The sequence below is a fragment of the Sporobolomyces salmoneus genome (genome assembly GCF_050403485.1).
Source record: "Sporobolomyces salmoneus JCM6883 DNA, S_salmoneus_JCM6883_v1_ctg21, whole genome shotgun sequence".
Lineage (NCBI taxonomy): Eukaryota > Fungi > Basidiomycota > Microbotryomycetes > Sporidiobolales > Sporidiobolaceae > Sporobolomyces > Sporobolomyces salmoneus.
This window is the reverse complement of record NW_027481142.1, coordinates 239,816-265,808: the sequence shown is the minus strand read 5'-3', so window position 1 is coordinate 265,808 and position 25,993 is coordinate 239,816. Positions and strand designations below refer to the sequence as shown.

Here is a 25,993-nt window from a genome sequence, read left to right as displayed (position 1 = left end):
GAATACGACACCGAGAGTGAGAATCACAGCTCGGCTTCGAGTTTCTCTGTCTTCGTCGCCCCTTCTTCCTCTACGAGTTTCTCCAACTGTTTCACCTTGTCCTCCAGTCTTCTCACCGCCAACCACCCTGTCGCTTCACCAAACGCGGTCCGCGCAAATTCGTGTTTACTCAAGAACCTCTCCGCGCTTCTCGTCAAGGTCCAATCGAGTTTCTTGACGAAAGCTGGGAAAGGTGCGATCGAAGAGTCGGGCGAGGAAGAGGATAGAAGGATGGAAGGCGAGTTCGAGGCATTCGTGCTCTCCGAGCGAGGAAGAGAAGGAGCAGAAGAGGGAGAAAAGTAGGAAATGATCGCGAGGGTGATGTCCCGAGCTCTGAGATCAATCTTGACAGCTCGTTGGAAGAAGTCGAGATAATCGTCCGAGACTTTTCTCGATACCTTCGGCAGGATCTGTGAGTCTGTTGGATCCTCCGGTTCGAGGTACTTGAGGAGACCGGTTTGAGGTCTGGCGGAACGAGCTGCGATTGCCTTGTTGATTTGATCTCGTAGGAGGTGAATCGTCATGAGGGGGATTCGGGCGGGCTTGTAATCGGGAGATGCGAACTTCTGATCGATGTCGACTCCAGGTTCTAAAGGAGCGCCCATTCCCAGATTGAGACCTGCCGAGTCGCCGTCGCCTCCTCCTCCTCCTCCGAAGATGTTCGCCAACTCGCTCTGTACGTTCCCCATCACTCCATTTGGCCCGTTCATTTCTTCCCACCTCGACCGGAGCAATTGTCGAAAAGTTTTCGATTTCGAATCTTTCGGATCCGAAGGGTTATCGAGCGTACTCCTCGCCTTTTCGTCCATTCCCATTTGATCCAAGAAGATTTCGAATTCCTTGTCGAGTCGAGCGGCTTGTTCAGCTTGAAATTCGTTGTCGGCCAATTCGATCTTTCGACTCAGTTCGTCCCCGATCGTTCCCACTTCTCCTTGATAAAGATACGTTGTCGGTCTTCCAGCTTGAATACGATTGATCTCTTCCTTCGCTGCGAGCAAGTATTCGTCCGAGGGCGAATTGTCGAGAATTTCAATCCATAAATCGACGGTCTCGCGGATTCCATTCTCGACATCCTGCTTGAGCTTGATTCCCTCGATTTCCCAATCGTCGACATCTTTCTGAGTGAGCTGGATAGGCGCATTCGGATCCGTTGTAGGAAACAAGGGGTCGAAACGCTTGCCGTAGAAAGTAGAGAGCGAAGAGGGGTAGACTGTTGTTGTGAGGTTTGTCAATTGTAGCCGGGTTCGGGAGAGTTGAGCCGCAGGAGACGTTGAAGAAGAGGAAGACGCAAACCTGAACGTAACGAGGAGAGCGTTCTGTGAAAGGGAGCTCGACGATCAGAGAGGAAGAGGGAAGGACGAGCTTACGAGTTCAGCCCTTCGCCGACCGCTTCAGAAACCAACCCCTCGAGCAAATACAGAACTTGTAAGGCGACCCCGACCAGTTTAATTCCCTTTGCGGCCCAAGAGAACGGAGGGAGGAGCACGTGTTGAGTGAGAGTGGAAAGGGGAGGGAAAACCCCCGTGAGCACGAGGAGGGGGATCGTTAACAGTCGTTCATGGATAGATGCTAGAGCTACAGCTGCTAGCGCTATATAGCTCGGCATTTCGAGGGAGAGGGTGGAAGTAGGAGATGAATAAGCTGGATTCGGTTCTTCCTCCTCCTCTCTCCGACCAAGATGGCCTACGAATTCTCCGCCCCTCCCAGCTTAGATCAAGCGAAAGTTGAATTCATCTCTGCATTCTATCGCACTTCAGACTCCCGTGACGTTGATCAAGTTAGTTTTCCTTCTTTCCCCACTTCCTCCTCCGTGTTCTCCACTGACTCACTGGACGGCGGCAGTACCTCAACTTCTTGACGAGTGATGTCGACTTCATTATGGGATTAAACGCGGTCAAAGGAGAAGCAGGTAAGCTCTTTCCCTTTTTCCTTCAACCTCATCTCTTTCGCAACTTCACACTCTCAGGCAACGTGGACCGAGTGACCGACGCGATCACGCGCTCTCTTCTGTGCGATGTGTAGCGGTGAGGAAGATCCGGGAAACGATGTGGGGAGGGGTCGAAACTCGCGCTCACAACCCGGAGAAAGCTTTCGAGAACGGTAACGAAGTCATGCTCCACGGAACGGTCAGTCACCCCGCGCACTGTCACCACGACAATCTGCTAGGACTGACGCTGCTGTTCTGTGAACTTGTAGGTATCGTACGGATTGAAGAATGGAGAAAAAGTCGAACATGTCGGATGGGCAGCAAAGATGGTCTTTGCGGAAGGATCAGAGCTAAAATTGTCGAGGTATCAAGTGAGTACTCTACTATAGCTTGTCTGCTACCCCGAAGATCGTCAGTACTGATACAGCGTGCGATTTTCTTTTCCGTCTGTTCACAGGTTTGGCTTGTAAGTTTCCGTCCACTTCTCCCTCGAATCTTCGGTTCGGCCACTCCGTCGAGAGTCACCGCACGACGGCTCGACGACTCGACGGAGAGTGTCCGAGCCCGGCAGACTGCTCTCAAAAGTCACGCTGACACTGAGTTGCTCTTTTTTGTCGGTTCTGCAGGATGGAACACCCCTCTCGACTGCTCTCAAGAAGCAAGCTGAACAACAATAGTGACTCCGACTCGACGAAAAGTGTAGATAGTTCAACAATGCATCATAACGCAAGATTCACGATTTCTCTCGATTGTCGAACAGGCTCCTCGCTGCCTCGGAAGCTTCAGAGCCCGGTTTTGAGATCATTTCGTATGTGACCAGATTCTCCATACTCTGCCCGCCGTGTGCAGTGATCTTCCTCAGTGATCTCCCAGAGAACGGCTTGCGAGCGGAAGAAACTCACAGCTCGAACCGTTCTCTTCGTAACCTTCGCGCTTTCGTGCATACTACCTCGACGCTTCCATTTTCGACTGGTTCTTTGCCGACACCGAGCTGTGGATATCGTAACTGCCGAAGAAGATGCTACTTTTGACTTTCGTCGGCCTGGCGAAAATGCAACAAAATGTGAGACCTCTGCTGAGAATTGTCTGCGTCGTTCCCGCAGACCGTAGACCTGGTCATACAGTACAGTAGTGACGTATACGGCGATAGCAGTATACATTCGAGAGACTTGGAATTGTTTTTTGTTTTTTTGAGATCGCTGCGCAAGGTTCGAGATTGCAAACTCTCTCGTTCCACTCGCCCGCTCTCGATCCTCCTTCTCTTTCTCCAACAACTCGGCGAGGATGTATCGACAATCAGGGGACTCAGCGATCCCGCTACAGAACTAGTCAGTCTCACCGTCCTCCTCTTCACACGAGACGCGTCTCTCAATTCCCCCGGTCCTCTCGAGCACCGTCACTCGTTTCTGTTCGAGGAATACGCGCAATGAGTAGCTCATAGTTCACCCATACTGACACTCTGCTTGTCTCTCCCTGCGCGCCTCGTCTTCCTACCCTCTCGAAATATTCCCTCCGATCTCATCATCTCTTCTGCATGAATCAACTCCAAAGCAACCAAGTACCGGGAGGAAACCAATACGATCAAAGACCAGGTGCTGAGAAGTATGCAAACGTGAGTTTGCACATCCCTTCACTCAGTCGAGACGCCACAGTTCGAAAACGATTGTCGTCTCCGATTCCGTGTCTTTCTGAGAAAGTACCGCGCACGAACGTTTGCTGACACGCTCTGTGTCCTCATACAGGCTTCTCGCGGTGGAAAACCCAGAAGAAAATGGCCTTGGATCGTTGGAGCACTCATCTTAATCGCCGTGATTCTCGGAGCCGTTTTGGGAGGAGTTTTCGGTTCTCGTGCCGCGAACGACAACAAGAACAACAATGTTAGTGGGAACTCTGGGAACAACGGAGCTGCTTCGGCTGCGACGAGAACTAGGGGAAGTGGGAACGAAGCTGTGGTTCCTACCGTGAGTTTTCCCATTCTTTCTCTCTCTCTCTGATCCAGCTTCGACTGACCAAGGCTTGCGTTGCTAGGCTACCGACCAATATGGAAACCCCATGTACCCTACCTCGACCGGCTCTGCCAAGATCGCTCCTCCTTCCTCCACTTCGAACTCTTCCCTCTCTTGCGGTTCCGACCCCGACACTGGTCTCTCGATCACCAACATTCGTTCCTCCCACCCTCTGCTCATCGCTCCTCAATACAAATGGGAATGTCTCCCCAAGCTTATCGAGGCCGATTCGTACATGAGTTACTGGAACGATACCGTTTTCGTCAACGCTTCTCGATTTGCCGACATGTCTCCTACCGAGTACGAAATCGATGGAGGACTCGGAGGATCGGGTGTTCTCGACGTTGCTCGTGAAGTTCAGTTGAGGATCAAGCACTGGGCTTACGCTTACCGTTTGTCGAACGACTCGAAATGGGTTGACCGAACTTGGCAAGAACTTCAAGTGAGTCTTCACTCTAGCTCATTCATTCGCTCATGTCTATCATACTGACTCAGTCGATGTTCAGGTTGCTTCCGGAAACACTTCGCAAACTTTCGGTCAATCCAACTCGAACGGAGACGTCTGGAACGGACAACAACATTTCCTCGATCTCGCCGAATTCACCGAAGCGTTCGCGATCGCGTACGACTGGATGTACGACGCCTGGACTTCGGAACAACGTCAAGCGATCATGTGGTCGATCATCAACCTCGGATTGAGGTTCGGAAACAACGTTTACACCGCTCCTGATTCGACTGCTTCGGCTTACTCGTGGTGGACGACCGCAGACGGAAACTGGAACTGTGTAAGTTCTTCTCTCCGACTGTTCGAGAGAAGCAAGATCTCTTGAGTCTGAGTCGGAAGAAAGCTTACTTTTTCGCTCGAAATAGGTTTGCAACAAGGGTCTTATCATGGGAGCGCTCGCTATCGCGGCAGACGACCCTACGACTTACTCGCGAACTATCCTCGACAACGCTCCCGAGAACGCTCAATCCCACTGTTCGTTCGCTCCCTCGCCTGAAGGAACTTGGTCCGAAACCGCCAACTACTGGTACGTTCTCTCTCGACGATCCGCCCCTCTCTTCTGTTACTGCACATTTCACTGATCACTCCGATTGACTTTGCAGGTACTTCGGTACTTACTCTCACGCCGAAATGGCCGCTTCGCTCCTTTCCGCAACTGGATCCGTTCAAGGTCTCCTCGACAGCAACCCCGGCTACAAGCTCACGCCCGAGTACCACATGTACGTCACGGGTATGCAAGGATTGTTCAACTACGGAGATTGCGGACCCAACAAGTACACCGCGACTGCCAACTCTCTTATCTTCTACGGAAACCAATACAATATCCCCGCTTACTCGCTCTTCCAACGAGACCGTGGAGACGCTCCCGACCCGATGTCGATCCTCTACTACGACCCTCAAGTTTCTGGTCAATTCTGGGACGGACTCGCTCTCGATCACCACTTCGACAACATGACTGACGGATGGTTCTCGGCCCGTTCGTCCTGGACCGATAACGACGGTACTTACATCGCGATGAAGGCGGGTTACCTCCAAGGTCATCAAACTCACGGAGATCTCGACGCGGGAGACTTCGTTCTTGACGCGATGGGCCAACGTTGGTTCGGAGAACTCGGTAACGGTGACTACCTCGCTGATGGATACGTATGTCTTCCACTGTCCTCTGAGTCAGTGTCTCGTGCTATCTCTGATCTGGCGAATTTCAAATGAACAGTTCAGTTCGGAAGCTCAAAACTCGCTTCGATGGACCTACTACCGCAAGGGAACTCAAGGACAGGTGAGTGCGACGTTGGTGAATCTGTTCAGAGCCGTACTGATTCTCTTCCGTTGTACTCAAGAACACTCTCAACATCGGATCGAACCAAAACGTCGCTGGACAACCTACGACGACCTACGATTCGACCGGCGATAAACAAGATGCTCTCGTCTACACTCCTGGCAACTCTTCGACTGCGTTCATGACTGCCGATTTGAGTGAGATGTACAATCAAACTTCGGTGAGGAATCGTTTCTCTTTCGATCGAGTCGACGGGAAACTGATTCGAGTTGCTTGCCCCTCTTCTAGTCTGCTTACCGAGGTATCCGATTCTTGAACGGTCGACGACAAGTACTCCTTCGAGACGAGGTCACTTCGACTGTCGACGTTCAATGGTGAGTTTTCTCCTCTCCTCTCCCTCGAATCGATGCTGAGGAACGGTTCAATGACTCAAACTTCATACTCCTTCTTCTCCTCGATAGGCGAGCTCACACCAATGCGACTGTATCAATCTCATCAGACGGAAAGACGGCGACTCTCGAGATGGGAGATCAAACTCTTCTCGCCGAGCTTCGATCCCCTTCGGACGCGACTTTCGGATCCGCTGCTGCAGAGCGCACTTCGGCTCTTCCTGCTCTTCAGGACGGAGCTGTCGATCAACCGAACCCTGGAGTCACCGTCTTGACGATCGATATCGCGGCGCCTTCGAGCGGTGCAACGATCGAAGTTCTCTTCAACCCTCAATGGCAAGGTGAGTTCTTTTCTTCTCCCTCCGCTATTTCACGGCAAAACTTGATGCTGACAACTATTGATCTTCCTCAGGATGGAGCTCAAACTCTTACGTCTCTCCTCCCGACGTTGCAATCGCGCAATGGTCGCTCACATCGCATGATTAAACCCTCATCTAATCTCTCCCCTCTCTCTCCTTCTCTGCAACCCTCACGATATCCTAACGACTACTCTGCCATCCTTTTCGTTCTTCACTCGCTTATCTACATCTTCCACTCCTCATTTTCCCCTGTCCCTGTCTTTACATTTCGCTGTTCTTCTCTCTCAATGGACATTTTAGATCTCTTTTCAGCATCGTCACGTCGCTCTTAGACGGAGAGAAGACAGACCAAGGTAATTGTCGACGACTGAAGAAAATGGGCCGTGGAATCTGTCGAAGTCTGCGAGAGTATCGAGAGCTCGAACAAGGGCCTCGACGGCACCTCAGACAGATCGACGACATGACGGTAGAACAGCTGAACAGCGTGGAAAGAGTGGTCAGTGAGCAGCGAACGCCAAAATCGACTTGGGTTCTTTGCGAATAGATGGGCTTTCGATTGGCGAGCGATACATTCGGCGTACTTATGCGACTGTCTATATGACAGACTACTGCCTGCATGGAGCGTACGAAAAACGGCTCAAGAGAGTGAGGGAGGCGAAGAATATTCTGCGATTTCCTTTCTTCTCTCGTACCCTTCACTCACCCTCGCCAAACGATCCCAGATTCGAAGAGTCTTTCGCTGGAGCTCACTCGTGTATTCGGAAGCTGTAGGGTGTGTCTCTGCTAGAGGTGTGAAGTGTGAGATCATGATTCCTTTCCTTCATCTATGAACGCTCGAACAGCGGCCGCTGACCTCGCCCAAGATCGTATAGTCTGTTAAACTACCTCAAACGGCTCTCAACTTTCCCTCGGGACGGAACAATCCTGTTTCATCGGTTACTGAGACATGCAGAGCTCTTCGCACCTCACCGTGAGTATTCCGTCGCGATTTCACGTCCGCTAGGCCGACTGATGATGTTGTAAGGTAGACGGTCGAGAGTTGGACGCTGAGTGCTGCAGAGGTCGCGCAGTTGAGGCAATTGAGAACAGAAGGGGAAGGGGCATTGAAGCTTGTGAGTTTCCGATTCGATTCGACGATGACAAGATGAACGCTTACATAAGTTTCGAACACAATCTTCGCGGTAGACGAAAAGGTCGAACGACTACCCATGGTCTTTGTACGTTGCAGTGATAGTGAGACGCTCTGCCGAACAGCATCTACTCTTATTCTTTTCTCACAAGGATTCCTCGACAGTATCCTGAAGGAGGCGATAGCGATCACAGTAGCAGCAGTACGACACCCAAACTGGAACTCAATGTTTTCGCAACTCCAATAGCTCCTGAAGATTGGAATCGCGCTACTTCCAGTCTGGCTTGGTCGAGAGGTGAAGCTAAGGCTTTGTTCGAGGTATGTACTCCTCTGTTTCACCTGTAGATATCTTCAAAGCACTGAGAGTTTCCGCAAGTGTAGGTCATATCGCCCATCACGTTGCAAAAGGTTATCACGTCGTACAACCTAAACAATAAGCAGTTTGATGCCGACAACGCTGGATGGGGCAGGATTGGTTCCCTCGGGCTTGATGTGCTTTTGAGGCTTTACGACGAGAACGTGAGTGCATTGTGACGCATCCTGCTTCGTTTGAGCTGATAATTTCGAGTTTTGCCTTTTTCACAGGGCAAAATCGCAATTCGCTGCACTATCACGTGGACCGCTCGGGCTTCTCTACGACAAGTGCCGACAAAGACGACTCTTCCTCATTTCGACGAGATTACTGTTGCCGATCTCGTCTTCCGATTCCCTCGAGACGAGAAGAAAAGGTTCATTTTCGCTTCGAAGTCAATTCTCAGCCGGAACGCGGAATACTTTGATACTCGCAAGTGCTCATCTTCCTTGCCGGCGACAACGATCTGACCTTCATGCCAAAGTATAGTTTTCTCCAGCGGATTTGCGGAAACGAGCGAAGCAAATTCGACGGATGTTTCAAACTTGCGACCCAACCAAGAACACTCCTTCACCTTCGACGGTACCGCTTTCTCGCCCTTCTATCTCACGACAACGCAAGAATCCGCACAAGTGAACACCGATCCACCCGAACTTGCAAGCCTTGAAGCGTCCAACGCCGCTGCCGAAGATTCTCCTCGACTGGAGAAACGCGCACGGGTAGACGAATCTGTCTCGAGCACTTCCCGACGTATTCAGGTTATCGACATCACCGAGACCGAGTTTGTTTCCTTCTCCGTTTCTGCCCCGCGCGAATAGTTCTCGACTGATCGCGCTCTTCTCGATAGTTTCACGACTTATCGCGCGATGGTCTGTTTTTTGTACTGCCGCGAAGTACTCTTCACTGCTCTCCCGTCAGACTACCTCGTCGCTCGCGACAAAGCGCTCGCTGAACACCCTCCTTCCGATTCTTCTTTCGCCTTCGACCCTCCCGAATTATGGCTTCCCACCAAATTCAAATCACTCAAGCAGCAACGCGACAACGCAAAGATGCCTCCATCCTGCCCTCATTCGATGTATCGTCTCGCCGACTGCTACAACCTCGACAAACTGAAGAGGCTGACGAAAGATCGGATCTTGAGGTGCTTGACCGTTGAGAACGTAAGTCTCCCTCATACTCCGTACATCTTCCTCTAGTATACAGCTCTTAAGACTCGTTCGCTCATTCGCACGCCTGAGGGATCTTCAGGTCGCATACGAGTTGTTCAGTCCGCTCTCGATCGACTATGAGGAGATTCGGAAACCTGTGCTCGAATACTTTGTCAAGAACTGGGTCAGTCATGATCACCTCCCTTCGTAAGACTCGCGATCTTCGAGCTGACGCCCGAGCTTTGTCCGTGACCAAAAGGAGGAAGTCAAGAAGACCACTGCATTCAATAACGTGGTCGACAAGGTTACGGATGGAGAACTCAAACACGCAAAGGAGCTGGTTGCAACTGTGTGGAAGACCGCGAAGGCTTGAGGAGAGTTCTGCTGGCGACGGAAGCGTTTATCTTTTTTCTCTGTTTCTACTGTTTCTTCTTTCTCTGTTGTTGGTGCTTTCACTTTGCAAGCTGGCTAAATTGACTCTCCAAGCTGGCCAGATTTACTCCGAAATCTTCCGCTAGCGCACAAGGACGCTTAGACATTCCATTCATCCGCTGCAGTTTCTTCAAGAGACTCTGAAAGCTGCCTTTTGCATCTTCAGTTTGCTCACCACGGTAGTCGATTCTTGAGCGGTCGACGACAAGTCCTCTTCTCGGACGGGGACGCTGCAACCGTCGACGTTTATTGGGGGTTTTTTTCTTCTCGTCCACCTCAAATCGACTTTGACAATCTTTGGGTGACTCTTGCTTCACTTTCCTTCTTCCTCTACGACAGGCGAGCACACACGAACGCGACCGTATCAATCTCCTCAGACGGAAAGACGGCGACCCTCGAGATGGGAGATCAAACTTTTCTCGCCGAGCTTCGATCACCTTCAAACGCAACGTTCGGAACCGCTGCTGCAGAGCGAACCTCGGCTCTCCCTGCTCTTCACGACGGATCTGTCGATCAACCGAACCCTGGAGTCACCGTTTTGACGATCGATATTGCGGCGCCTTCGAATGAAGCTAGGATCGATTTTTCCTTTCAATCCTCGTTGGCGAGACGAATCGTCCTGCTCTCCCTTCGTATGGCACGCATCGTACGATGTCTCAACTCGCATGGATATGGATCTCTCGCTACCTGATGCCCCAAACATCTAGTAACTGCAACATCAAAGAGCTGAAAGAGTTGCAACTTTCTCAAGATCAAACGAATTTTACATTGCCGAGTTCTGACGCGCGGCGTTCTCGACGTTTCGGTCCTCAAATCCAAAGCGACAGGCGATATTCATAGCTTGAAGTTCTTGGAAAAGAAGTTCTGAGGAGAAAAGAAGGAGGGTCAGCGAATGCGCGGGGAGAGATTAGAGGGGAAGGGAAGGGAAGACTCACTCGCTGCGTAAGGAATGTGCACTTGAACAACTGCGGAAGAAAACGAAGGCAAGATCAACGTCAATGAGCGAGGAACTGCAAACGAGGGAAAGAGTCTCGACTTACTTTCAGTCTTGTTTCGACACGCTCGACACTCGAACGATTGCTTCTTCAAGTTCGCGATCGCCGTCAGCCCACAGCTATCGGTTCACTAGAGTCAGTATAAGTTGGCAGAGAAAGGGAAGCGAGAGGTACTCACATTTCGCAAACGTGAACTCGATAACCGTCCGAAACGTCGAACATCCTCTCCTTCAAGAACCCGGCGATACCGTGAGCAAGCATACAACTGAGCGAAGACAAGAGGTCAGTAACGTAAGAAAGTCGGAGAAGAGAACGAGTGAAGTTAGACTGACTCTCGTTCCATCTCTCCGAATCGCAAACCTCCATCTCGAGAACGACCTTCTACCGGTTGACGAGTCAAGATTTGTACGGGACCTCGAGCTCGAGCGTGAATCTTGTCTCCGACCATGTGCTTCAATCGTTGATAATAAGTCGGTCCGAGGTAAACTTGAGCTTGAAGTTTTCTCCCCGTGTGACCGTTGTACATGACTTCGAGTCCACGCGAGTGGTATCCGTACTTCTTCAAGAGATCCGAAATCGCTTCCACCGTGACTTCGGAGAACGGGGTCGCATCTCCTTCGTTACCGGTAATCGTCGAAACTTTCGAAAGTAAACATTCGACCAAGTGACCGATCGTCATTCGAGAAGGAATAGCGTGAGGGTTGATGATGATATCGGGTGTCACTCCTTCGGCTGAGAACGGCATGTCTTCGTGTCGATACGTGATTCCGATCGTTCCTTTTTGTCCATGTCGAGAAGCGAATTTGTCTCCGATTTCGGGAATACGAGTCGAACGAACTCGAATCTTGACGAACTTGAGTCCTTCCGAGTTTGTCGTCAGGAGGACTTGATCGACGATTCCGTTCTCGGTCGATTTCAGAGGAGTCGAAACATCTCGTTTCGTGTGAGTTTTCAGTCGTTGACCGAGTTCTTCTGAATCTGTCGGAATCGGTGCCGTCTTTCCGATGATGATATCCTACAGAGCGAGAGACAAACGAGCTTAGTGATCAGACACTCGAGGAGAGGTTCGAGGGGAAAGAGACTCACCTCTCCCGTAACTCGCTCTCCTAGTCCGACCAATCCATCTCCGTCTAGCTTCTCGTACGTGCCGTGCTTCAACCTCAGTGTTGATTCCCTCGTCGGTCGTTCGAACTCTTCCAACTGAATCTGCCCGCTCTTCTTCTCCTGATCCATATAACTTCGGTAATACAAACTTCGGAACAATCCACGATCGATCGAAGATTGGTTCATGATGACGGAATCTTCTTGGTTGTATCCCGAGTAACAGAGAATCGCGACGATGGCGTTTTGACCGGCGGGAAGTTCTCGGAAATGAAGGTACTCCATCGAACGAGTCGTCGCGAGAGGTTTTTGAGGGTAGAAGAGAATGTTCGACATCGTGTCCATTCGAACTTGGTAATTCGTAAGGTAGACTCCCATCGCTTGTTTACCCATCGCGGATTGATAAGTGTTACGAGGAGACTAGAGCGACAGAATCGAGTCAGCTTTCGATCGATGAGGCGAGATGATGAACGCGTCAACTCACTTGGTTGTGATCGGGGAAAGGAATGATGGAAGCACAGATACCGAGAATCATACTTGGATGAATCTCGCAATGAGTCCAGGTGTGAGTATTGACTCCTCCGCTCGCCTTGACCGTCGCCGTCGAAGCGATCGCCTCTTGATTGACCGTTCCAGTTTCGGCGAACTGTCGACTCGTTTCGAGATCTTCCGGAGTCATACAGATCATGACCGTTTCCTCCTCCTCTGCGTCCAAATACTCGACGATCCCGTTCTCGACGAGATCCGACCATTTCAATTTCGGTGGGTCGTCCTCCTCAACCGGATCCTCCCGTTGCAACGCCTCGACGTGAGCACGTTTCAAAGCGAGTTTCTGATCTTCTACGACGAAGAGTGGTCGACAAACTCGACCGGCGTCGGTAAAGAGTCGAAGTTCTCGTTCCCGAACGTCTCGTACGATCGATACCTCCTCCTTGATGTCTCCCTTTCGACGTAGTGCCTTGATCGTCGAAACGAGTTCTGCTGGATCTCGGTGAACTCCCTGCCAAACTCCGTTGACGAACACTTTCGTCGCTTTCGCCATATCCGAAGAGTACTCCTCCAGATTCTCCAATCCCCATTCCTCCAAGAACTCGACGATCGGTGCTGAGGGTCCTCCGACCGAGATGTAAGCCATGAGAGCCAAATTCTTGACGAGACCACAAGCTTGACCTTCGGGAGTTTCGGCGGGACAGACCATCCCCCAATGAGTGTTATGAAGTTGACGAGGTTTCGCGATCTTTCCGTCTCGACCGATCGGAGTGTTGCAACGACGAAGATGCGACAAGGTCGAGGCGAACGTGTATCGGTTGAGAACTTGAGAAACTCCCGCTTTCGCCGACATCGCCTTCTTCTGATCTCCCCAGTTACCGGTAGCGAGCGAGTATTTGAGTCCGTTCGTGATCGTCGTCGATTTGACTGCCGAGTTGATGTTGAAAGGTTTCTGAGTTTCGACACACTGCGAAAAGTTTGAACAAAAGAGTCAGTTCCCTTCAAGTGTCACGACGAAGCGAGGAATCAGGCCGTACCTTTTGCAAGTGCCTGTAGACGTCCTTCGTTAACTTCCTGAACAACATCCTGAACAAAGCCGCCAACAACGGTCCCGCCAAATCCAAACGTTTCGCGCCGAAATGATCTCGATCGTCCAACTCTCTCCGTCCCAACGCCGCGAGTAACAATCGATGAACCATGTATCCGAAGAAGAAGGCCTTTTTCGTGTTTTGTCCTTGAGCCATCGAAACGTGAGGTAACATTTCTTTTTGAAGGATTTCGGAAGCGTAGTTGATTCGTCGATCTCGAGAGAGCGCCGTAACGGTACCACGTCGTCCGATGAAATCGAGAGCGACCTGAGTATTAACGAAGTGAAGCATCGAAGGGTGAATAGTCGGGAGAGAAGAGGTGTAATTGATCGAGCGGAGAGCAAAAGCACGTTCAGTAAGACTACTCAAACCCTCGTTCGGAGGATCTGGTGTATACTTACATCACGATTCTGAATCGGGAACGCGTCTTCCAAACACGGTTTCATCATTTCGAACAATTCGGAGTCGTTCTTGTCGTAACAGATGTGGTCGAGAATGTCGCGATCTGGGATAATGTCAAGGGCTCGGAAGACGACTACGATAGGAATGTCGGCTCGGATGTAAGGAATGGTCGATTTGATCGTTTGACCAGACTGTCAAAGAACGAAACCAACAACCATGAGTTGACGTTCGGGGAACGAGGTCAAAGAGATTCTTCTTCGAACCTGTCTTTCCGTCCGTCTCATCATTTTGATTTGCATACTCGAAATCGTTTTCCCTCCCTTCTCGACCGCACTCCTAATCTCTGCCAAATACGAAACTGGCGAAGGTTGAGATTTCGCGAAAACGTAAACTCGATTCGTCGCCATTCGTTCTTGCGCGATCAAAACTTTTTCGGAACCGTTGATGACGAAGTATCCTCCTTTATCGTAGGGACATTCGTTCAACTCGTACATATCTTTTTCCATCAAATTGTCGAGGATGCAGAATTGAGATTGAAGCATGATCGGTACCTACTCATCACGTAATGGGAGTGTGAGTCATTTCCCAAATCCCTCGAAAGCAGAGAGATGAGGAAGAAGCTTACCTTTCCGATATAGATCTTCTCCTCTTCTCCTGTATCTTCATCGTCCTCCTTTTCTTCTACCCAATTCAACTCTCCCGTTTCAGGGTCAGGTTCTTCCGAATCTTGTATCAATACTCGTTTCTTCATATCGATGTAGAGAGGAGCCGAGTAGCTACAAATTCGAAAAGACTAATCAGTAACGAGTCTTTCACGGAAGGAGATCGATGCAGACTCACGTTAGATTTCGTAATCGAGCTTCATTCGGGAACATAGGAGCAACGGTACCATCCGCCTCGGTCATTGTCGGTTTCGAGAGATAAATCTGCCCAAAATTCAATTCGTATCGTTTCGTGACATCCCCCGCTTTCCCCGAATGTTGCATGTTTTGATCGAGAATCAAAGCACCTCCTTCATCTACGAGTTCTTGCATCGTCGAGTTGACGAATTCGTTGAAAGAATCGATTTGTTGCGAAACGAGTGTTTTCGTAGCGAAATAAGAGGCAATCACCGCCCAACTGCACTCACGCAACCGACAGAACACTCAGTATTACTCACAGTGGGTATCCAGGAGGATAAAAGGAACGTACCAATCTTCCTGAGTGATCACATCTTCATCCATTTCACCCGAATAGTAATCACCTCCTTCTTCCCCTAATCCAGCTCCCGTACCTGCTCCATAAGGATCCTGATCTTCCATTTCGTTGTACCCATACCCAGTCGCGTCGTACGACATCGTTTCAAGAGGAAAAGAAGTGGGAGAGAGGTTGATGAGGGAAACTTGGTGGCACGGTACGAGTCGAGAGAGGGGGAGACGGGCGATACGACTCGCGCTAACTAGCTAGGAGTATCTACTGATCGATCAGACAGGCGAATGGAGCGATCGAGTGGTTGAACGTTGAGAGTCGCGAGGTCGTTTGATCGGAGAGAGGGAGAGGAGACCGAAGAGTTGAGCGCGCTCGGGAAGGAGGGGTGTCGTAGAGTGTAATTAAACCTCTCGAACTATGACCTCGTCGAGTAGAGGGTCGGGAAGGGTGAGGGAGAGAGCGAACGAGAGGGTAGCTTAGTCAATTCCAATCGAATTCAATTCGGATTACAGAGGCTCAATTGCTCACTCTCCCCGCTCGTTCCGGTTTCGACAGCTTCCCAATGGGGACGCAAGTGATCGACTTGAGTCTCACAACAGACGACGAGTCGGATGGATCAACTCCCCCAATCGCTTCGACTTCCCGCTCGACAGTTCAGTCACAGGCAGCTTCAGTCAACAACCCCAATTCACGAGCAAACGCAACTACAGGGTCCGCTGTCGCTGGCAGTAGCCGCACGAAGGGAACGACGGCAAGCGGGAGGCATGGAATCAACGTATCTCAGTCAACTTTCGAAGCCGGTTCCTCTTCACAGCATCAAGGGAGAACAGTATTCGAGATCAGCAATGACAGTGACGAAGGAAACGGCACTGAAGTTCCGAGGAAGCGAACCGCAGCAGCTGGTACGAGACGTATTCCGACAGCTGCGAGAAAAGTAAGTTCTCATATTCTTCTCCAATTTATCTGCTTCGTCGATTTGACCTGATGCTTGGATCGGAACATAGTCCACGGCGGGTCGACCACCACGTCCTGTCGTAATCGACGTTGATTCGGACACAGATTCGGATTCTTCCCTCGATTTTGAATCGCGTCCTCCTCCGTCCCGAACTCAACCAGATGCACCTGTACAACCTCGCGCTTCGACTTCTACATCACAAGGTCGACCTCGTAGCTCGACCGTCACCGCAGGGAGTCAAGGCTCGGCTCAAACAGACGTAAACGAGACTCCTCGTGCGAAACCAAAATCGACTTTGTTCTCAGCCGCTATTCGCGCGAGTGTCTCGAGGTCAAATGCGAAACCATCCCCTTCAGCTCAACCACTCGATCAGACCCCGCGAGCTGGCAACGGGAACGGGAAGGGAAAAGAAAAGGCAGTTGATCAAGATTCGATTCCGAGTCACGACGACAATCAACGGCCGGAGCTCCAGTCCCTAGGTTCTCCATCTCGACAAAAACAAGGCGCTCGACCAGATCCCGCTATCTCAGCATCGACTGCTTCTCCCTCGACGAAATCGAGTAATCTTCCCACTTCGAAAAATCCAGATTCTTCCACCTCCGCCGCTGCTCAATCACAATCACTTCCCTCTACTTCCGCTGCCTCTCTACCAGCCACAGCACATCTAATCTCGCCCCAGAAACCTCCTCTTCCAATTCCCTCACCACAAACACAAACAAAACCTCTCCCTCCCGATCCTTCCCCGTCGAAACCCATCGCTTCCACCTCCCGACTTTCTCCCCCGACGCAATCTCAGAATGCTCCACCTCTCAAAAACAACAAGTCAGAAGTTCTCTACATCTCCTCATCCTCCGAACGCGGTGATTCCGAAGAACCCGATGATCCAAGTTCCGATCTCGAAATCGTCTCAAGCTCAATCCCCGTCTCGACTCGACCTCAGAAAACAGTTTCGGACGAGTCATCGAAGCTCGAGATTGAAAGAAGGGAAGAACAAATGTTGGAAAGATTACAGAAACAGATGGAAGAGTTGAGGGCGAGGAAAGCGTTCTTACAGGAACAAGACCGATTGGCCAAGGAGACGAAGAAGAGCCAGGAGGAGGCTGACAGAGTAGAAAAGGAGAGGCTCGAGACGGAGAGACTGGAGAAGGAGAGGATTGAACGTGAACGAGTGGAGAGGATCAGGTATCGAATCGAGAGGGAAAGGCTGGAGAGAGAACGGGTTGAGGAAGAGAAAAGGATCGAGGCGGAACGTATCGCGAAGGAGAAAGAGGAGGAGACAAGGCGTATTGAAGAGGAGTCGGCGAGAGAACGAGAAGTCGAGGAGAAGGCTCGTCTCGAGGAGGCCGCGAGAGCCAGGGCTCAGGAGGAAGAGACTCGGAAAGCCCGGGAGGATGCGGAGAGCGCTCGTCAAGCTCAAGAACGTGAAGAGGCGGAAGAGTTGGATCATTTTTGCGATGTCGAATTACCTCGGCTAGAGGAAGAGACTCGAGCTTTTCGTTCGACACTCGCCGATCAAGATAAGAACAAATGGGACGATGTCCTCTATCAGATCATCGCGAGTGAAGGAGTTTCGACCGCGGCGGAGTACAGAGGAAGAGTCGACAAGGCAAAAACTGCTCTTGCGGCGTTACTCGAGATGGATCGAATTATGGATCTGGAGAAGGACGGAGAAGCTACTCAAGCCGTCGACGGTATCACCGAAGATGGAACGCGAGGGGCGGGAGCAGAAGCAGAGCAGGAACGAAGTGAGGAAAGAGAGGACGTCGATGACAAGATGGAGATTCTTCAGAGCGACCCTCGTAAGTCAACTTTTCGTCATCTCTGGCTAGTAATGGGCTCAGCATCGCTTGAATCTGACGATCTACCACACAACCAGCTTCCGAATCAACCGCTCAATCGATTTCTCTTCCCCCCGTTTCACGACAAACAACTCCAAAAGGTTTCGCAGACGATGCAGACGAATCTTCATCTGATGACGAAGTTGGCGATCAGCTACCTCCAGGAAACCCTTCGACGTCCCTCCCTCAGCAAGGAACCGGATTCGCGGAAGAGGACGAGATCAGCGAGGACGACGCGTCCGGGCCAAGTCAAGGATCGATGACGACTACCGTCGCTCCGACAGCTCCTAAACGAGCTATGGATATCGAGATGGCGGAAGTCGGCGAAGAAGAGGTGAAGAAACCGATTATTGCGAAATTCGCCTCCGACTCGGACAGCGACGACGACGCCGAACAGCAAGTGACGCAAGCCCTCCTTCCTTCACCCTCTCAGAAGACTCTCGTGCCGTCACATTCGTCACTCACGGGTCAAAGAGACAATCTCGAACAAAGCGCAAACAACTTTGTTACCCTTCGAATCGACACGTCGTCGTCTACTCCCCATCCCGATCTCGCCGCGAATGTAACAGTTCCATCAACATCACAAGAGCCGCGGAAGCAGATACCCCCAAAACCCGTCAAATCGACAGAGGCCAGGAAATCAACCCAAGCCCGGAAATCGACTGGATCCGCCGCGAAACCGCCGATGAATCTCAAGAAAGCCAGAGCCGTCAAATCCGGACGTTTCGTCGCTCCTCCTCCCGTCATTGCGCAAAGGTCGGTCTCTTCCTCGCCCGATCCTCTTTCATTACCCGCCGACTCTCTCCCCGTCACTGAAGGAGGAAGGAAACGCAAGCCCGAAGACTCGGTCGATGGACGAGGAGAACGTAGGAAACGTTCAAGGAGAACCGAATCAGACGGCGCGAGCCCGTCATCGCCAGAAAGTGGAACGAGTACGCCAGATTCGGCGAAGAAGCAGTCTCGAACGACCCTTGCCGTCGAAGGTCGAGAAACGGAGGATGATTCGAGAATGATGAAAGCTCCTTTGATCGTTGGGGACAATGCGAGGATTGTATCGGATTCTCAACCGAAAGAATTGGACGAAAGACTGGTTCGTGATCTTTGTAGTCTTTCGTCGCTCTCTGACTTTGCTGACGGGAGACCTCGAATATGAACAGTTTAAACATCAACAACGACTCTTACCCTGTCATCTACGACAAATCGCTGGACCAAGTTACGACCTCCACGACGAGTTTCCTCAAACTCTTCAAGCTGCCGTTCAAAAGCGCGAACGAGCATGGAAGAAGCTTCACCCCGACGGGAAACCTCCTCTCCGCGATGGCTACAAGCTCTTATACGAACAGATGATCTACGACGCCAACTCGAAAGAATTCCCTCCCGGAGAACAACCCACGATTCGAATCATCCCTCTCGACTACGCGAGACCTACCGATTACTCTTCCCCCGAGTTCGAACTCTGTTACACGAATCGAGTCATCTACGCCGATGGAATCGTTCCAGATCAAGCTTCGGGTTGTGGTTGTATCGGAGATTGCGGAAATCCAGAGAATCGAAAGACGTGCGCTTGTCTTCAACGTCAAATCGCAGCTTCGACGACTCGGGTCGGAGGTGGACCGCGTTCAGGTCATCAAGATTTTGCTTACAACGAACACGGACTCCTCGACGAGAAGTTTGCAGATTTTGATGATCCGATCATGCGAGTCTTTCTCCCTCTCTCTCCTAAGTCCGTCTTACTTTGCTGACATGCTGCTCGAATTCACGCAGAGAATGCAACTCTCAATGCGGCTGCGGCGATGGATGTATCAATCGAGTCGTCGGGAAGAAGAAAGCGCTCTCGATCGATATTTTTCGCACAGAAGACAAAGGTTGGGGTACGTATGCGCTTCCACTCAGAAGTTGACAGACTCTGACAGAAGAGCATGTGCGCATAGGAATCCGCAATCCTTACTCTTACAATGACCCTCTCGTCGGATCGCACGTTCAACGAACGATCAAAAAAGGAGAACCGCTTGGGATTTACGCTGGTAAGTTCTCTCGTCTTTGGTCCTCTTCAACTGGTGAAAAACAGAGTCACTCACGAGAAATGAGACTACTTGAGCAGGAGAGCTTATTCCCACCGAAGAAGCCGCGCTTCGAGACACTCTCGTCTACAGCAAAACTCATCGATGCTACACTTACTCTCTCGATTCGTGGACAAGTAAGACGTTCACTCTCTCTACTCTACAATGAAGCAGCCGACTCATCGTCCTGCTCACTTTCTAGTTGGCGAAGATTACAAAGCCCTTGCACCGAAAGTCGACGCCGACAAAATGATCGTTCCTTCGATCAACGCTTCTCACGTCGTCGCACCACGAGCGGTACCGACCTGCAAGAAATCTAGTAAACTCGGTCGTAAACCGAAAGTGACTCCCGATGGACGAGCGGGATCGATTCCAATCGCGAAAGAACCGAACAAAGATGATGATGATGATGAAGGGTTCACTTCGATTTACGATATCGACGCTTTCTCCTACGGTAACGTGAGTCATTTGCCCCTCCCATGGAGTGCTCGTTTCTAACCCATCTCGTCGACGGTGAAAAGTGGACTCGATTCGCGAATCATACTTGTGAAGGGTTCAATATTCTACCTAGAGCTGTCTATGTCGATGAACGGAACGTCACAAGACCTCTCTGGGTCTACGTAGCTCACAGAGACATCGAGGGGAGCGAATCTTGTTCTCGCTTTGTTGAGTGTTGCGACTGACTCCTCCTCTGGTTCTCTCGAATACTACAGCCTGGCGACGAGATCACGATCTCTTATTTCGGAAAGACTGAACCCCGTTTGGCGCAAGCTGGGTTGACGTCGACGAATCAATGGCAACGATGCGCTCAGAAACTTCGTCAAGAAATCGGGAAAAACTTTCGTTGTTACTGTTCGTCTCTCTCCTCTTTCTCTCTTCGTCCTCATTTTTCCAGGTCACACACTGATGCACTCGCGATGGGATTCCAGGTAAGAAGCCTCTGTGTCGAGGTACAATGTTTCAGATTGCGGAAGAAGCCTTTTACAACAAATACGACAATTGAATTCGGCCCTTGTACAGTCCCTCGAATGTTGTCTATCATTACTTTTTGCTTTCCTACTTCTTCTCTACATTGTCTCTTGCCATCCCTTCGCAATTCCAGTGATTCCCGGTCTGTTCCGTTCTTTCAAGAAAGTTTCGTTTCATGAGAGCTAGTTCAAACGAAGAACTACGATTTCTCGTTCACATAAAGCAACGATCGCGATTTCTCCTCCTTCGAGTTCTACTCCAGCAACTCCCATGACTGATCCACTCGAAGCCGTTCCAACTTTCAAAACCAATTGTTTCCCCTTTGTTTCCTTCCCCCCTGGTAGGAAATAAACGAACAAGTTGCCTCCTCCGACTTCCGTTCGAGACGATCCCGAGGACGTGGAAGGTTGTAGTGGTGGCGAGTCGAACGCGAGAGCGAATTTGTCGAGATGGTGAAGGACGAATTTCGTATCTCGTTTCGTGGCGAGAACGAACGCGAGAGCTGGGAAAGTCGAAGTATGAGTCCATTGATAGGATTTGTCACTGCCTGACGAGGGAGAGATGAAGAGTAATCCGTCGACATCGTGTTTAATCGTAATCGAAGAATCGTAGCGAGAAGTCGAGGAGGAACGGGAGAAGGGTAGAGGAGTCGATAGAAGTGAATACGGAACACTCGGATGAGGCGTAACGATCCTCGGTTTCTGTGAATCCTTCGCCTCAATCCAACTCACGACGATACTCCTCCCCGAATCGGCATCAATCTCTACATCCATCTCATCCCCCATCAAACTTGTCGGTACTCCATGCCCGAGTCCCTCATTCGAGCTCGACACACCACCACCACCCTCCATGATCCCCCTCGTCCATTTCTCCATCTCTTCCGAAATTTTCGCCAATTCCGAAGGATCGACCGTTTCTGAAACTTCCTCGTACTCCCATTCTTCATTCAACTCGACAATCTTCTGCCCATCTCCTTCTGGTCTTGAAGTAGTAGCAAATACATCACTCCATTTTGTCCCAGCGAATTGTTTCTCGAGATGGAGAGTCAGGATCCCAAAATTCGAATCCCTTCCTTCCGCTTCCCTATCGAACGTCCAAACAGAAGTATGTGGATCAATCTCTCCCCACCATTTCTTATGACTGATTCTCGGCAAGTTGAACAAGGGGATCGAGTTTTGAACGGCGGAAGAAGGGGAAGCGATATGGAGAGTGAGGTAGAGTTTCGAGAATGTGATTCGGATCGAGGAAGTAGGAGTCGTCGAGGGGATTGGGAACGCGACGGTGAGGGAGGCGGAGTCTTGAGACCAGGAGAATGGGGGAGGTTTAGGAATCGAGACGGAGGGAGTAGAAGGGAGTTGAGATGGATCAGTTCCTTCGAGTTTGGTCATTTCTTGATCGATTTCAGTACTTGGGAATTCGGTAGGTGCATGAGGAGTATCGATCGTAGTGAGAGCTGAAGAAGATCCAATACAGTATCGTTCCCCTCCTTCTCCTTCTGAATCGAAATGAACGAATGCGGGTAAATCATCCCCTTTTACGATCCATTCCGGGTTGAGCTCTCCTCCTCCTCCTCCTTCTCGAGAGAGTTGGATCTTGACTAAGAAGTACTCGAATGAGGTAGTAGAAGGGATTTTGAGCCGAGATTGAGCAGCACCGAGTTTAGGTTGATCCGTATCGAGGGGATCTTGACTTTTCGGATTGGAATTCGATTCCTTCTTCGCGACACTGAGTAGGACGAGTGCTTGGTCGGGATTCGACGGCGAGATATCGGCTCGGTGCAGGTGGAGAGGCCGGTTCGCGACGAGAGAAGAGGGGGAAATCGTAAAAGTCGATTCGAGGTGACCTTTCAAGGTTGATGGGTCAATCGTGAGGAGATGAAGCTCTTGCAGGCCGTTCGAGACGATCCATTGTGTGAAGGAGAGGGCGATCGCTACGGGATAAGCTGGAGCTACGTCTGGACTAGTCGACGAAGAGGGGGACGGTTTCGGAAGTTGAACCACGTCGTGAATCGAAAGGCTCGCAGTCTAGCGTACGGGAAGAGTTTAACAACCCTTCATTCGGGTAGTGTTAAAGACTTAAGCGTACCTTTCCGTCCACTTTCGCCGCTCTAACTTTCCCTCCTTTCTCAATCCAAACCAATTCCCCTCCCTTTCCTCTCGCCAAATGATTATGTTTCGCCCTACTCTGTACCTCTGCGAAACTCAATCTCACTCCATCGTCCAACGCTCGCGTTTCGAAAGGAGTCGGGAGTGGGTACGAAGTCGAACGAGAGACTGAGGAGGACGGGAGCGCGAGTTTGTAGGATTCGAATTTCGGTTGAAGGAGGGATCGATTGGAGGGGAAGGAGAGAGTGTCGCCGAGAGGTGGGGGGACTCGATGCATTGTGATGGCTGAGAGTGTGTGAAGAGCTGCTGAGGTTGATCGAGATGAGAGAATTCTAGGACGGTGAGCCGAGAGAGATATCGAGCGAGCTCACCTGCGCTGCGGGTTCAGTCTCGTAGGTGTTTCTTAGCCCTGAAAGGTCGTCGAGCTATCGGATACCGCCGTGGAGAGAGAGCGAGTTGATGAAGTTCAATGAGCAGCGGCAAAACGGGACTGGGATTGCTGCCGAGGTTGGTGAGGGGTCTCTAGCGTGACTTGACTAGTTCGTAGTTCGGTCCCTGTAAACTTGGGTTGGGCAGTTGGTAAAGGGAAAGGAGAAGCCCTCAGCGAAATAAATTCCGAAATTTCCAGAGATGAAACTCTTTCCTTCCTCCATCGCTTCCTCAATCCACCTGACGATCAGCCCTACCCCAGAATGAACTCCCCATTCACACACTCCGGCGAATTCGATTCCCTCCTCGACCTCGAATCCCAATTCTATACCTCGGGTTTCAATTCCGGACTCCCTCACGGCGAGTTGCACGGTCTCTTCGAAGGACGAGAATTAGGTCGAGAGAAGAGTTGGGAGTTATGGGAAGAGATTGGGTATTATCAAGGGGTCGCGAGGTTATGGAAAGTGATTTTGGAACGTCAAGGGAAAGGATCTACTAGGTTCGCTCTCTTCTCTCCCTCCCTTCCTCTCCTGCTGTGGGAAGCTCGCGAGGAAATGTAGAGACTGATGGAAGGATGACGCCGGGAGTAGGTCAATGCAAGCACTCGATCAAATCCTTTCCCTCGTAGCAGCATTCCCTTCTTCAAACGATTCGTCGTCCCTCCTCTCGGAATCCTCGACGAAAGAAGCTCGAGTCGATATCGCAGCACAATTGTCGACGTTGAGATCGAAATATAAGACGGTTTGTGCTACGTTGGGGATCAGGTCGAGAATGGCGGTTAGTTCGGGATCGACAACGACGACGAATGGAGGGGATTTGAAACAGATGGGAATGAGCTTATAAGGCGACGACTCTCAGACATGGAGAGTACAAGTCGGCGGAGCTGGACGTCGTATATCGACAGGCAGGTGAGCAGGTTCCGCACAAACTCTTCGCTGAAAAACGTCTAATGAGCAATTTTGCTTTTTTGGTCAGACAGTCCGCGGGCTCTGGGCGATGCGAGTCAACGCTACGAGATGTAGTTTGAAAATCACGATGCTGTTCAGTTCAGGGTTCGTTCTCATAGTGAGCGCTCGCTGTGCAACAAATGAATGCTGACAAAACTCATTCCTTTTCATAGGGTAGGGTAAAGCTGACAGGAATCGCAGAACCAACAAAAAAACACAACTAGACACTTGCGAGTAGTTTAATCTCGATCCCCGACCATCCCAACTTTCCCACTCCTCTTAATCCTCTCCCCGACTCCTCCTTTCCCCGAGAAAACCCCCTTCTCTACCTCCCTCATAAACCTCGGTCCCGTTCCATCCCCGGCCCTCCCTCGTTCTCGTAACATTTTATCTTCCTTCTCTTTCTCGGCCGCATCGAGAGCTTCGATTGCGGAGAGTCGACTGGCTCGAGAGGTGGAGAGAGATGCGGCGGAGGATTGCATGGCCGCGAGTCGGGCTTCGAGAGCAGCTTTGCGCGCGAGTTCGTCTGACGCTGAAGGGGCGGAGGGTGCCGCTGAACGAGACGGGGGAGCTCGTTGAGAGGAATCGTAGCGAGAGGGAGGAGGTCGTTGTTCGTAGGGTCGAGAAGAATTGCGAGGAGGAGGGGAGCGAGGACGTTCATCGTGGTGGTAGTTTCGAGATGGGGGAGGAGGTGGTCGACGATCATCGTTCTGAGAGGAGTATCGAGGTCTGTCGTCGTATCTCGAAGAAGTTGAAGTTGAAGGGTTGTATCTTCGATCATCGTAATCTCTTCTCGGTGATCTTGACCTTGATCTTGACCTAGAGATCCTCCTCCTACTACTCTTCCCACTATCGTCGTAACTATCCTCCCTCGACCTTCTGTGGTCCCTTCTCTTTCCATCCTTCTCTCGATGTCTCTCCTCCCGTTCCGCTCTCTTCGCTTCCCTCCTCGCTCTCCTCTCCTCCTTCGACTCTCCTCCATCCTTCGATGACGATCCCGAACCATTCGTACTCCCCCTTCCTTCCCTCGCCGCCCGAAGTTCCTTCAATCGTTTCGGATCCTTCAACATTTTCTCATACTGCAACTGTTCCTGTCTCTTGATCGCGAGTAGCGGATCTTCCCGAATCTTCGCGGCCGTATCTCGTGCGGTATTTGCCGTGCTCGAGGCAGTGAAAGTTCCTCCTCCTGCTCCAGGGGCATTCGAACCAGAACTTTCCGCCATCAACTGCCACCCTCTCAACCGGATCAGCTTCTCTTCAATTCTCTAGAAAGAGAAGTGCATTCGTGACTTACCTTTTCCTCATTCCCCTTCAACAACTTATCGACTCTCTTCTTCCCAAGTAAATACTGTTCCAATTCCTCCGCGTTCGGTCCATTCCCCTCCGCCGGTGCCGCATACAACCATTCAACCCTCTCCTCTCTCTTCCCTCCTCCTGCTTCCGCTTGGAGACGTTGAAGTTCTTGGACGGCTCGTTCTTGTTCGAGTTCTTTCTGGAGTTGTTGAACTTTTTTACGCTCGGCGAGAGCTTCTTGCTCTTTCTTCCAGACTCGTTCCTACCGTCGTCACGCTCTCACGGTTAGTGTATTGTTATGAGAGTGAGCGCAGAAAGGGATCTCACTTGGTTCTGAAACGTCCCCGTGTGCCACGCTACCAAGAGAGATTCTCGGTCAGTCGCGAGTTAACGAATATAGAGAGGGGGAGCTTACATTTCTTCATGTTGAGATCTCCACCACCCATGTTGCTTGTAGTAAGGCGTTGGCCTGGGGTTGACCAAGGGAAAGAGAGATGAAACGGATGGGAATCGAATTCTACGCGAACTGAGTCGACGTATCAAAGTCTGCTGCCTGTCTAGCTTGTTGTATG

General features: G+C 50.9%; 9 protein-coding genes across 9 annotated transcripts; 5 read left to right on the top strand and 4 right to left on the bottom strand.

The window, feature by feature from the left end:
• Positions 1–23: 23 nt before the first annotated feature.
• On the bottom strand, positions 24–1,645 carry JCM6883_003909 (uncharacterized protein; the record flags this gene model as incomplete). The annotated part of the gene is made up of 2 exons (XM_076631990.1): positions 24–1,332; positions 1,407–1,645. 2 exons carry the CDS (start codon positions 1,643–1,645, stop codon positions 24–26), a joined length of 1,548 nt encoding a protein of 515 aa, XP_076488113.1.
• A 72-nt stretch (positions 1,646–1,717) lies between these two features.
• On the top strand, positions 1,718–2,643 carry JCM6883_003908 (nuclear transport factor 2 family protein; the record flags this gene model as incomplete). Its single annotated transcript, XM_076631989.1, has 5 exons — positions 1,718–1,816; positions 1,882–1,948; positions 2,062–2,165; positions 2,236–2,337; positions 2,593–2,643. The coding sequence occupies 5 exons, from the start codon at positions 1,718–1,720 to the stop codon at positions 2,641–2,643; spliced, it is 423 nt and encodes a 140-aa protein (XP_076488112.1).
• An 857-nt stretch (positions 2,644–3,500) lies between these two features.
• Positions 3,501–6,628, top strand: JCM6883_003907 (uncharacterized protein; the record flags this gene model as incomplete). Its single annotated transcript, XM_076631988.1, has 11 exons — positions 3,501–3,578; positions 3,709–3,927; positions 3,995–4,414; positions 4,479–4,757; positions 4,843–5,003; positions 5,080–5,620; positions 5,691–5,753; positions 5,815–5,973; positions 6,042–6,127; positions 6,215–6,483; positions 6,555–6,628. The coding sequence occupies 11 exons, from the start codon at positions 3,501–3,503 to the stop codon at positions 6,626–6,628; spliced, it is 2,349 nt and encodes a 782-aa protein (XP_076488111.1).
• A 1,081-nt stretch (positions 6,629–7,709) lies between these two features.
• JCM6883_003906 (uncharacterized protein) lies at positions 7,710–10,253 on the top strand (the record flags this gene model as incomplete). Its single annotated transcript, XM_076631987.1, has 9 exons — positions 7,710–7,718; positions 7,796–7,948; positions 8,012–8,149; positions 8,216–8,414; positions 8,472–8,763; positions 8,830–9,142; positions 9,231–9,314; positions 9,390–9,479; positions 9,729–10,253. The coding sequence occupies 9 exons, from the start codon at positions 7,710–7,712 to the stop codon at positions 10,251–10,253; spliced, it is 1,803 nt and encodes a 600-aa protein (XP_076488110.1).
• A 72-nt stretch (positions 10,254–10,325) lies between these two features.
• RPB2 (DNA-directed RNA polymerase II core subunit RPB2) lies at positions 10,326–14,974 on the bottom strand (the record flags this gene model as incomplete). Its single annotated transcript, XM_076631986.1, has 13 exons — positions 10,326–10,426; positions 10,498–10,527; positions 10,603–10,676; positions 10,736–10,822; positions 10,890–11,572; positions 11,644–12,078; positions 12,143–13,114; positions 13,185–13,502; positions 13,637–13,828; positions 13,901–14,188; positions 14,263–14,413; positions 14,478–14,756; positions 14,829–14,974. 13 exons carry the CDS (start codon positions 14,972–14,974, stop codon positions 10,326–10,328), a joined length of 3,756 nt encoding a protein of 1,251 aa, XP_076488109.1.
• A 413-nt stretch (positions 14,975–15,387) lies between these two features.
• On the top strand, positions 15,388–20,681 carry JCM6883_003904 (uncharacterized protein; the record flags this gene model as incomplete). Its single annotated transcript, XM_076631985.1, has 11 exons — positions 15,388–15,759; positions 15,830–17,579; positions 17,657–18,708; positions 18,776–19,314; positions 19,383–19,489; positions 19,550–19,642; positions 19,720–19,815; positions 19,881–20,137; positions 20,200–20,343; positions 20,392–20,530; positions 20,608–20,681. The coding sequence occupies 11 exons, from the start codon at positions 15,388–15,390 to the stop codon at positions 20,679–20,681; spliced, it is 4,623 nt and encodes a 1,540-aa protein (XP_076488108.1).
• Positions 20,682–20,829: 148 nt separating this feature from the next.
• Positions 20,830–23,029, bottom strand: JCM6883_003903 (uncharacterized protein; the record flags this gene model as incomplete). Its single annotated transcript, XM_076631984.1, has 2 exons — positions 20,830–22,671; positions 22,733–23,029. The coding sequence occupies 2 exons, from the start codon at positions 23,027–23,029 to the stop codon at positions 20,830–20,832; spliced, it is 2,139 nt and encodes a 712-aa protein (XP_076488107.1).
• A 415-nt stretch (positions 23,030–23,444) lies between these two features.
• LTO1 (ribosome biosynthesis protein LTO1) lies at positions 23,445–24,024 on the top strand (the record flags this gene model as incomplete). Its single annotated transcript, XM_076631983.1, has 2 exons — positions 23,445–23,680; positions 23,772–24,024. 2 exons carry the CDS (start codon positions 23,445–23,447, stop codon positions 24,022–24,024), a joined length of 489 nt encoding a protein of 162 aa, XP_076488106.1.
• Positions 24,025–24,367: 343 nt separating this feature from the next.
• On the bottom strand, positions 24,368–25,867 carry CWC25 (U2-type spliceosomal complex subunit CWC25; the record flags this gene model as incomplete). The annotated part of the gene is made up of 4 exons (XM_076631982.1): positions 24,368–25,354; positions 25,423–25,683; positions 25,749–25,777; positions 25,837–25,867. The coding sequence occupies 4 exons, from the start codon at positions 25,865–25,867 to the stop codon at positions 24,368–24,370; spliced, it is 1,308 nt and encodes a 435-aa protein (XP_076488105.1).
• Between the last annotated feature and the right edge of the window lie 126 nt (positions 25,868–25,993).